The sequence below is a fragment of the Tachyglossus aculeatus genome, chromosome 7 (genome assembly GCF_015852505.1).
Source record: "Tachyglossus aculeatus isolate mTacAcu1 chromosome 7, mTacAcu1.pri, whole genome shotgun sequence".
Classification (NCBI taxonomy): domain Eukaryota; kingdom Metazoa; phylum Chordata; class Mammalia; order Monotremata; family Tachyglossidae; genus Tachyglossus; species Tachyglossus aculeatus.
Window position 1 is genome coordinate 33,108,313 of NC_052072.1, and position 12,380 is coordinate 33,120,692.

Here is a 12,380-nt window from a genome sequence, read left to right on the forward strand (position 1 = left end):
TATACATTTGGATATTCACATCAGTCTCAAACTCACTTCACTTTTGTACATATCCTTATTCTCTCCCAGTTCCCCTATACGTAAATGATTTTAATGTCTGTATCCCTCCCTAACTGTAAGCTCTTTGTAGGCAGCGCCTGTGTCTACCAACTCTACTGTGCTCTCCCAAGCACCCAGTACAGTGCTCTGCACAGAGTAAACACTTAGTAAATATCACTGATTGATTTATTATTGCTACTACTAAGTAGGAAGGAGAGCGGGTATTGAATCCCGACTTTACCTGGTTCTGCCACTGACGTGTTGGGTGACTTTGGGCAAACCCCTAACCTTCCTTGGCCATCGGTTTCCTCATCTGTAATATCAATCAATGGTATTTATTGAGCACTTACTGTGTGCAGAACGCCACATTAAGTGCTTGGGAGACTACAATATAACAGAGGTGACAGACATGTTCCCTGCCCACAACAAGTATGTGGGTGAGATACTGTTTTACCTTTTAGTCTGTGAACCCCGGTGATACAGGGATTGTGTCTTATGTAATTGTCTTGAATCTCCTTCATCACTCTGGCATGTAGTAAGCCCTTCACAAATGCCATAATAACAATAATGATATGTGGGGTTTGGAAAGTACCAATGAAGTCTATTAAACAAGTGAACAATTTATATAAGAGGTCCCTGGCAATCAAGGATCCAGAATTTAAAAAGCACGGCTCCAGAATCATCGATCCAGTCTTCATGGGGCACGTTCCATAGAGATTGCATGGAGAAAGCTTTACCAAGTTCATGCAAAATCCTTAATTTTCTACAGGAACATTGCTTTTCAAAAACAGATCTGCTCTTGAAGACACGACTCATATACTGACATTTTTTTAAAAAAATGTGGTTACCTGACATCATGATGAGGGTTAGAAGAAGTGGCAGCGGCAGACCCCCCACGCAACACAGGCCTACAACAGGTTTTTGCAGGTAGAAGGCACCAGAAAGAACCACAAAAAAACAACAAAAATAAAAACAGGACAAAGAGAAACATCAAATACTTTCAATTATATTGTATGGTATTTCAATACAATATAATATATCTAGATCAATCATGTCAAATAAGCTTTTTTTCCCAAACATCTTACTGTTCTTAAAACTTTAAAATATTAAAGATGGATTAGATATATAAAAGCCCTAGGATTCCTAATATCTCACTAATTAAAACATTAGCATCTCTTTAGTGCAGTTTGTCATTTAATTTATGAAACACTAGATTGAGGACAATTTGTTGAAAAATCCCCCTAAATCCCTCTCCGGTTCAGAATCCACAGTAGCTTCAAAAGCAACTATCAGGCTGAGATTTGCTGCACCTGCATGATCATGGTTGCTTGTACAAACTGCCTTTCCTGATTAATCCCACACCATTATAAGCACAATTATTAACTAAATTTTAACCAATCCACTTCATCTTTTTTTCCAGACAACCCATTTCTATGGCTCATCCAGCCCAATCTACGGTCGATTGCGCTAGGCTGTTCCTGGATTCTAATTCAAGGAGTGTGGCGGAAAGGCCCTTGACTTTTGGCCTGAAGACCGTAAATCGTTGTGGCCAGGGAACGTTTCTATCTACCAACTCTGTTGTACTCTCCCAAATGCTTAGCTCAGTGCTCTGCACAAGTTAAGCAAATGTGATTGATTGATTAAAGATGCAGACCTCCGCTCAGAGGGTATTTCCTGAGGCAAAGCGGCAGCATTCACAAGCGAGCATGCAAAATCTCCAAAACTGAAGTCTGATCTCAAGAGACAACCAACCACGACTGACATACAGGGCTTTGGCAGTGGAAAACTCTGTGGGGAGTTTCACTCAAGACCTTCGCCCATTTTGCCCGGCTCTGGCAAGGACCATTAGTTCTCCACTAGCAGAAGCACTAGCCTTACCCATAAAATTAAAATACAAAAAGCACTCACTTTTTAACCTCCCAAAAATATTCAGCAGAAATGCTAAAACAGGAGGACATTTGCTGCACTTAAAATGAGATGAAAGGAAAGCTAATTCATCTTCACGGATTTTGACTGGATTCTTTGTTCATTTGAAAGAATTCAAAAAGTTCTCATCCACAGGAAAATTTTACCATCAATCTGCCAGCTCTTCCTCCCAGAAGTTGACTGACTGCAGGACATCAGCGGCAGAATGAAATGCTACTTTATTTCAGCTGGTAGGTGAAAACTACTTTGCACACAATTTGAAAACCCTTTTTAGCATTTCCAAAAGGTAACTGAGGTGGCAAGTCTCAGTACTTAAGAATCATGGAGTTCAGGCTTAGACTGATAAAAATATTTTCTGGGAGGCTTAGTTATACAGCTTATTTTGTAGCTACAGGATGCTGGGGATCATAAAGTAGTTTAACAGCTTGGAAACTAGCCTTTAAGCCTCACTGTCCTTGTTGGGCTTTGGAATTAACAAAAAACTAAATCTTAATAATAGCCTTTAGCATGCTATTATCAGTCAGTAATGATAAGTTAGTAGGAGTCACTGACATCCAGTAGTTAGAGCTCACGGCAGCAGGGATCGGAAGATCCTGACCCACTTTGTAGATCCCTATCAAAGTAACTACTTAAAAAACATTGAATATGTAACTTGTTCCAATGGATCTGCCATTCATAACTAGACAACTTTCACCACAGAGATTTCTCTATTAGAAATGCACAGCCAGAAAATCATACGGTTACCTTTCATATCGTATTTCATTTTGTCTTCTCAAACTGGCAGTTCATGACACATACAATATAAAGGTAGATTAGACAGGTATTTGGAAGAGTTAGTAAATTAAAACCATTTCCTCAAGAGTTAACTGTGGTGTGGGAATAAAAAAAACTCAGAAGGCATTTTAGTGATCAAAATGATCAAGCCTGGTAATGTGCTTTATTTAAAAAAAATGTCAGAAAGATAGAAAACCCCAAACTAAGGTTCCAGTTATCATGTGTGCCACAGTTATTAGAAGACACACAGTTTAAGTCCTGCTGCAAACATGCGTATTATCTCGTTCAATAAAACACTGTAATCTATCACAGCAAAAGTGGCTGTAACGGAGGCCTGGAAGGAAGAAATTTAAGTCACAAAGGTTCAAATGGAATAAGCTGTTTATCACAGTTTTTCATTCCCAGGCCATTAGGTAAGCTTAAATTCAAAGTAGGGAGTTGACAGGAAAAACAAACAGAAACAGGCATGTCTTTCTCATTGGGTATTGGTTTTCTTAAAGAAAGAATTTAAAAAACCGCATTTCTTTCAGTCCCCTTAAAGAAATAACTCAAATGCCATCATTATTATTATTATTGTTAAAAGACCACAGAGAAAACTTTCTGGAACCATAATAGCAAAATTGCCTGAAAGTTTGCCTACTTTGATGGTGCCCATTTTAAAGTTATGTTAAAAATTTTTGATAATCTTGTAAAAATCCCACAATTTCTGAATTTGTGAAATCCATTCATTCAATCATAGTTACTGAGCACTTACTGTGTGCAAAGCACTGTACTAAGCACTTGTTATTCAAGTTTTTCCTAGTCTCAAGACAAAAATGCTGGCTGTTTTCTAGGAGCGGGACAGGTTCAGTTTAATTTAATCCTCTTCATATATAGGCAGAATAACACCTACATCTGTATGCAAACTGAGCAACTATGCCAGTGAGTTGCTGTGTGGAAAATGTAGTCCTTGAAGGGAACTATAATACTAACAGTAAGCCTGAGAAGCTAAAAAAAATGGACTAATTTCTCACAAAAGCCTAAAAGTAGCATTTCCCCATCGACCTTCTATTTTGCCGAGGGCCATAATTCAAACTCGTGAATGGCATTTATGGTGTTGTCATTTCAGCAACTCATACTTTGTATGGGCATCATCTTTGTAAAGAAGAATATTCGATGTATCACTTAACTTGCGGACTCAGACAGGACCAAGATTTTGACAGTTTCAGTCAACTGTCTGGATCCGGTAGGTCAAATATAAAACTGAGGAAGTATCCTTAACCATTTTTCATAATCTGCAGATTACTGATCCACTACTAATTAGCAGGTTACAGATTCAGGTTAATGAGTATATATTGTAGTCTTTTTGATAACATGGCCTTATTTTAACTACTACCATTTAAGTTCTCTGGGTACATTACCTAGTTAATTGAAGGCAAACAGTAAACCGTCCCATAAATTAGTCAGAAGGAGGTCAAATATGAGGTTGGGGTGCCAGCAGTAACCATATTGAAGTCTAGGTACATTTTCTGGTCTCCAGTCACTAGGTATGGTTTGGTTCATACTTGACCAAAAAATAAACCTACTGTCAACTCCTTATTTACCTTAAGCCAAAATAGCAAGAGATAGATGCACAGGAAGTAATTCTGAATTGTAGCTAACAGCTAACTATAAAACATGTCACCTGTCAATTCATGATTTATCCAAAGCACCTACATAATATTCACCAGAAATCTACTTAGATATTTATGAAAGAATGCTTCTATTTGTGTGATTCAAAACATCTCCAAATTTTTATGTGCGAATGTGGCACAGCATTAAAGGGATACTGTCACATAAATTTAAAACCCACAATTAAATAATAAAACAACACCATGAATAAAAATGTTTCCATGATTTGCTATTGAATGGGGTTAAACATTTCACTTTTGAAGCCCCAGAAAAATGTTCTAGTGCAAAAAATCCAGAAAGTGAAACTGACCTATCTTCAGTATCTAAACTGAATTTAAAAAAATCAGCAAATGAACTGAAAATATTTTTTCATTCTCTAACAAGTTTAGTCAAAGGGATTCCTTAATACAGAGAAATTAAAATATAATCTAATATTTTAATATATAATGTATAGTATATCTTGACAGTGCCAGTTTAATTATAGAAAGTTATGATAAAATTATTACCACATCAAGAAACCGAATTTCTACCAAGTAGCACGAACACCACTAGTCCACTTTAAAATATTTCTTCTTAGAGGTACAAGATGTAGGATAAAGTTGACTAATATTAAACTCAAAAATAGTTATGTCTAAAAAGAGAGGGAATCAATATTACACTAAATAGACCAAAATTAAAAAAGCTATTTGAAACAGTTCATAATAGGCATATTTTGTTATCATGCAAGTAGAGCATTATCCAAATTTCACATTCCTATAATGGGGGTTTTTGAAAAATCCTGCACATGGTGTACTTCTGACAGTGACCACCAATAAATTCTTGTTCAACACATAGGTAGTAACGATTTAAATAAAGCATACTGCTTTCAGTAAAGAAGCCATGAAGTAATACGGAGCACGCTCAAAATGAGAATGTCACAATTGAAATTCTCAGATCCATAAGTGTTTTGTATTCCAGGAAGACAGGACAAGTACGTACTAATACAAATTCCTTCATGAATTGTAAAAATATCCTGCAACCTATATAAACTGCACTTCACAGGCTAAGGTAACAGCTCCTCTCAGGTGAGTGATTTTCAAAGAAAGTTATTTTCTAACTACTGTAAAATGCTTTCAACAAGCTATTAAACTGCTAATCAACACCAAAAGACTACAACTTTCTAAACTGACCTACAATACCAGATATATTATTTGAACTTTACTTCTATAGTGTCTGTTGTAACAAAGTAAATCTTGTATTTTGCTTTTTTTGACAACGTATCTTTATTGTGCACTTAAAAATACTTCACTTAGTAGAAAGGTCATGAAATGAATACCTTTCTTCAGAGAAACTAAAAGTGCATAAGGGAATGTCAACAAAAATTCACTCATCTGAATAAGGTGTGATGAATGACTATCGCGGGGGCTCCTGATAAAATGAACTATCACAACTGCAAAATGATCTGGTACCCAAAAAAAATGAAACTTTGGATAACAGAGCGAATTATTATTTGCAAAACTTCTTAGCACAATAGATTGCATAAAATCTACCCTATCAGATTTTAATTAGAAAATCAATTTTAAAGCATAATGGAAACATCCTTCGAAATATTGAAGATTAAACATCCACCTCAAATTTACTTCAGCTCTCTCAATTTAATTAAAAATCTGTTAGCCTCCCTTTTTAAAATGTATAATCACCCTGATTCTAGAGTAACAGTCTGAATGTCAAATTCTGCAAACATCTCAATGTGCTCAAATTTCTGACAACACGAGTTCACACAAGCCAACTCTCACCACAGCTGTAACTGGGGGGCAGGTTAAAAAAGGTTTTGGGCACAGGGGAAGACTCAAAGAATATAATCTTGTGAAATGTGAATTTTGGACAATCAGATATTAGTTAAAACTGAAAGCAAAAGAAAGCAAAGCAAGATGTTTCATCCAAGGCTAGTTAGCAAATTTAAAGAACTAAAAGAAAGCACATCATACTTCACTATAAGGCGCCACAAAAAAGGCAAACTGTCAAGAATCACTGATGCCAATCACCTGCGATTTTCATCCAGCACATCCAAGACCTGCTGGTAAGCCCTACGAGTAGAAGACCGGATAAGCGACAAAATGCCACGAGCAGAGTAAAGATTAGATCCATCTTCAGGTAACATATGGGGAGCACAGACACGAGCCTGCTGTTGTGATGGTGTCACACTGTTCATACAAGTACAGCACATGAAGAGAAAAACACTGGAGTCAGATTTTTAGTAACACTTTGGCTAAGCATCTTTCCCAAATGTTTAGTTTTTAGAATCATTTCCATTTGTCTTACCCCTTCTCCCACACTTCGTCACCATCGGGGCAAAAACTGTAGAACCGAACACATTATTAGGGGATGTATAACAAACTTTTAAAAAAGATTTCCAGGGGCCAGACACTCAGCAACGGCTATAATTTGCGAACAGAAAATTACATCAGTGCAAAAGAAGGTAATGGAGGTGAAAGAGACCATTTAGTTATTTGATTTATGCATTCTAAGTAACCAGACAGCCCACCAACTTAGCAGTTAGACTATTCAAATAAAGGATTCTGGTTTGTGTGTCAAATGCCTAAATGAATTCAAAGGATAAAGTGAAAATATATTTTGAAACATTTCCCTAAATTAGGAGGAAAAATGAAAAATTGAAAAAATTATATTTTAAATAGCTCAAAGTTGTACTCTATATCTGCAAAATTAAAAATCCTTATTTGAGATTTTTCATAAAAATCAAGAATTTTAATCACTGTTCTAGCAACTCATTCTCCCAAATGAATTTAGGGTAGAAAGACAGATAGGTCTATTCTACTACAGGGCATCTATTTTAAATATATTCTGGTCCATGTGCTTCAGGAGACTGAATGACTAAATTATCCAAACCAACTGACAGGGTAACAAAAAAGGGATGTACTTTGGTGACTCTTTTGTGGCTTTTTTTTTTTTTAAACTCAACATGGAGGTTCACTGTTGTTGGATAAGGGTACTCTGCATCTACTGAATTTGAATTTAAATGACTTGGGTTTTAGGTCCTTTATCTTAAAAAGCATCCTGAGCAAAACCATTATTTTCTAGCAAGGCACCACTGTCCATAACAAATGAACTCTGAACTTAAGATTGTAGCAGCCTAGCCTCCCTTATCTTGGAACCTGCTAGAGGAGAGCTCAGCTTTGTGTCATGGGGAAATGAGGATGAGACTGCAGCACTCCATGGGGTAAGACAGAGGTTTAAGACTGAAAAAGGGAAATTAGTCCAACCAGACTAATTTCAATATACCCCAGGGCCCAGAACAGGGCCGGGAGCATAGTGGCTTGCCTAAGGTCACACAGTAAGAAAGTGGCAAAGTCAGGATTAGAACCCAGGTGCTCTGACTTCAATGTCCGTTCTCTATCCACAAGGCCCCGCTGCTTCCCAAGATACTAATCAATCAATCACCCGTATTTATTGAGCGCTTACTGTGTGCAGAGCACTGTACTAAGCGCTTGGAAAGTACAAGTAGGCAACATATAGAGACAGTCCCTACCCAACAGTGGGCTCAGTCTAAATGCTTCCTTCACTTCTAAGGATTGGGTAAGTTTTTTCAGCCAATGTCTGTATTCAAGTCTTAAGTGTGAATCCTACATATTCAGGACTATAATGCTATGTGAAGCAGAACTTTAAAACCATGAAAATAAATGCACGTGGATGCTTTTCTTTCATTAAGGACTTAAAGACCTAAATGCTCTGGTGAAAGTTATCTCCTTTAACTCAAATTATTTCTCAGGGATTCATGATAGTGAAATTATATACTGTTCTGATCATTCAGAAATTAGTAGATTCTGACAAATAAATAAAAGTAAACATTCTAAGGCATGGAAGGAATAGCACATGGAAAAGGATATATGAGGAATATGACCTCTGAAATCTTTAACAAAGGATATATTTTTAAACATGGAATACCAAGAATCGACCAATACCCTATCGCAGCGCTGGCCTAGGAGACCGAAGACTTGAGTCTGGGCTGGGCTGGTGCCGCTAACCTGGAGTGTGACCGTGGGCAAGTCACTTAACTTCTCTGTACCTCAGTTTCCTTATCTGCAAAATGGGGACAATAACAGCAGTTTGTCCTCCCTACCTCACAAGGCTGTTGTGAGGGCTAAAGTGAAGTAATTAATATGAGAGTGCTTTGGGAATAAAAGCACTAAAGAAAACCAAGGTATTATTATAGTGCTCTATAGTAAGATTTTTGAGCACTTAGTACAGCGCTTTGCACATAGTAAGGGCTCAAATAAAACTGATTGATTGACTCTTGGTTTCTCAGAGGGGTTTAAAGAGAATAGTTCAAATTTAAAATAATTTTAGTTTAACATTTCCCTGTTTCCAATCAGACACACTGCTGCAGATTTAGTGGAATGAACATCAACAATTACAAAGCAAAGCAGTAAAGAGAAAGGCCTTGAATTGGGAACATATTTGCAAATTGTATTCAGAGGAAAGTCTTCTATCATTTTGCTGGACGTGAACTGAATAACTGAAGCAAATGATGGCACTGTTACCATACTAAAGATAATTTGGTTCACGGCAATCAAAAGGTTTCCATTATTAAGAACAAATCCCTACAATTTAGAGGGAATAACTGTATGTTCTGTGTATTAATTGCACTGGATCAAGACTTTTTTCCTCACTGCTTGCTATTTTTAATGATATTTTTTGTCATTTGCAATATTTTCAGAATATGCTTTAAATCTGACATTAAGCCACCAAATATAATTTCTCTTTAGCAATATTCCAAAATAGTAAAAAACCCTCTGGAATTCATTTACAAAACACAAAGCCAGAAGTCCCCAAGCTATTAGAAAAGCTAAGAAGATAACAGTGAAGTTGATGCTTGTTATATCGCTGAATTGGTGACTCTTTGCTGGTTGCTCAGAGAATTCACTGCACAATAATTAATAAGCAGTATTACAAAATGCTGGAAGAACTGAATGTTAGATTTTGTATGTCATTAATGCATGTGCTCATTCCAAAAAGTTACACACAAGGCTATTGCCTCCTTCCTCAAGGACTTCAGAAGGAATGGGGTTTCTCGAACTGGGAGGGGCCAGTTTCAGAAAGAAAATGGCCAAAATAAAACCAAAGAGGTAGGAAGGCATTTTCCCCTCAGAAACTAAGGGTGAACCCTCATAAGATGAATGTTTCACTTTTGTTGCTGCTGCCTCAGAGGCTGAATAAATAAATCTTGGCAAGATAAGCAATCAGAAGAGATCAAAAATCACTGGTGGCTAGCAGCTGCTCCTGCCTTGAGCAGGAAAACTCTATAACTTGTTGATTATTTACTGAGAACCATAATGTGCAAGGTGCTAGGAAATGATTCACAGCTTAAAACTTGAGGGTTAAAGGTGCTGAATAGGAGGGAATTCCTAAAGTTGCTTGGATAATATGCTAAGTGATCCTTCAATTTTTCTTTTTAAATTCCGTTTTTCCATTACTAAGGGGTATGATGAAATAGTCTGAGAAACGCTGAAAGAAAACCAAGCACTCAATGTTAAATTATTATGCGGTAAAAGACTCTGGCACGACAAATTAGTCCTGCAGAAATCCAGACAACTAAAGCACTTCCGCTGTGTGAGTAGATCATACTTATATCTTACATGTATCCCGGAGCAGAAAGAGATGACCGGAACCTTGAGATTTTATTTCTCGGGGCAGAATCTGATCTGTGCCACCTTAAATAATAATTATTTCTCTTTTACATTTTCATCTTTGTAACACAAATAACTACAAATTCTATTGGCAGCATTACTTCTTGTTCTAACAGTAGAATCCCCAATGCAAATACAATAATTTCAGAGCTAGGTATACTGCTTATTTCACCAACAACAATCTTCTATTAATGGCCATGTACACGGATATGGCATTGAGAAGGGAGATAGATTCATAAGGTGATGTGAAATCTCACTTCAAGAGGACACTAGATTAGAACAAATAGCAAGAGTTGAACAATTAGGTTAGTTCCTTTCTGAACAGTGATGCTTAAACTAAACTCTAAAACATGCAAACTTGATGTCATTATGTAGTAATAAACTTTAAAATGTAAACATTCATTTTTAACATCTCAAGGAAGAGGAGAGAGAGGAAAGTATGTGGAAAGAAAACAAGTTCAAATAAACATTTCCCTGCAAAGAACAAAGGAAGTTGGACAGTTTTAATTCAGGGGTTAAACATGGAAACTTTGACTTAAGCAATTCTAAAACATTTATTTTTGTTAAAAACCATTATATATGAATTAGTCAAGGATCAAGTAATCAATCAGTGCTTCAGTATTTACTGAAGCACATGGAAAAACAAAAGCGTAACAAAACAATTATTAGTCTTGTTAATCTGTGATATGAGAACATTCCATTAATAAATGGACACATTTACACAAACGAAATTGTCAGGAGCATATTATAACATGCAGGTACCATTAGCATTAATCTATCTAGCGATAATATCCATGATGACTGAGAAAAGGCAAGACAACCAATCCACCATCCTGCCTTCACAAAAGGAGAGAAATGATTCAAATGTGGACAGCACGAAGGTATTCTCTTCCTCCTTACAATTATTACACTCCATAGTTTTGTGAAGAAATATAACAAATCTTAAAGGATTGAGTGATGTTGACTAACAAAGAAATCTTTTACTTTTCTTCCTTAAAAAGTGCAGTAACATGATACTATAGGGACAAGGTCAGGGGTCGGCAACCTTCCTATGCAGGAGGGCTAAACAAAACAAAACCTTTGAGCAACTGGTGTATAAAGAGCCAATCATATAATTTAACCACACATTAAATAGCTTTCCGTTTCAGGGTTGCACCTGGAGAGTTTCCAGTACTCTCACAGTCACAACTACAGGAGGGAGAGTCAAGCAGTGCTCTGCACATAGTAAGCGCTCAATAAATACGATTGATGATGATACCCATTCCATTCCTAGCTTGGGCTGTGGCTAGTGAGGGGAAGGCCACCTGCTACAAGTCAAAACTCACCTGTGCTGAGCAGCAGCGGCATGCGAGAGAGTCGAGAGCAGAGACTCTTTTACTAAGCAGAAGGAGGCAATGGTAAACCACTTCCATATTTTTACCAAGAAAACTCTATGGATACACTACCGGAACAATTGCAGATGGAAGTGGGGCATTCTGGGAGAAATGTGTCTATGGCGTCGCTGTGGGTCGGACACGACTCCACAGCATAAGACAACAACAACATAGCTGACTTCACTGTGGAGGTGTAATATAAAATTATTTCATGTTTTCTAATCAGTCTTAGAGAAGAGGGAGAGAGAAAATAGGGAGAAGGAGGAGAAAGGGGAAAAAAAGGAAATAAAAAGAGAGAGAGAAAAGAGAAGGAAGGTAAAATAAGGAGAAGGAAAGAACATAAATTTATTTCTGGTATGTTTGTACATATTTGTTACTCTATTTATTTTACTTGTACATATCTATTCTATTTATTTTATTTTGTTAGTATGTTTGGTTTTGTTCTCTGTCTCCCCCTTTTAGACTGTGAGCCCACTGTTGGGTAGGGACCGTCTCTATATGTTGCCAACTTGTACTTCCCAAGCACTTAGTACAGTGCTCTGCACACAGTAAGCGCTCAATAAATACGACTGATGATGATGATAATGATGACAGGGTGGATGCCAGAACTGAAAAGCACTGTGGCTGCTGTTGTCACTATCTTCCTCATTTCCTCTTCCCCCTCCCTCCTGCATTGTCACCCCCCTCTTAGCTCCTTTGGCCCTGGTGCACATGGGAGGAGGGATGATGGATTTTCTTTTCCAATTCCTGCGGGACCGTAACATGCCTAAGCAGTGCCCAGCCTGTAGGTTGCTCTTGCTCCCCTCCCCGGTACCTATGGAGACTGAGCAGTCCTCTTCCCTGCCCACAGCATGATTGGCTCATCAGAAATAGGTAGGCAGCATGCAATGGGGGAAGGGGCAAGGGGGAACGCCATCACCAAGGGATGGGTCGT

The 12,380-nt window shown here is 37.5% G+C and overlaps 1 protein-coding gene across 19 annotated transcripts in view; it reads right to left on the minus strand.

Annotated features, from left to right (window-relative positions):
* Positions 1-12,380, minus strand: part of MFF (mitochondrial fission factor) — a 49,787-nt gene that overhangs the window by 15,265 nt on the left and 22,142 nt on the right. For 4 of the 19 annotated variants that reach the window (XM_038749060.1, XM_038749061.1, XM_038749056.1 and 1 more), the window contains 4 exons: positions 10,023-10,097; positions 6,414-6,572; positions 2,710-2,742; positions 888-947 (listed from right to left, as the gene is read on the minus strand). The exons of 2 other annotated variants lie outside the window; for them this stretch is intronic. In XM_038749060.1, coding sequence (XP_038604988.1) covers positions 888-947; positions 2,710-2,742; positions 6,414-6,572; positions 10,023-10,097 — 327 coding nt within the window. The remainder of the gene's footprint in view (positions 1-887; positions 948-2,709; positions 2,743-6,413; positions 6,573-10,022; positions 10,098-12,380) is intronic. 13 more of the 19 variants (XM_038749063.1, XM_038749058.1, XM_038749066.1 and 10 more) reach the window with 6 other exon arrangements.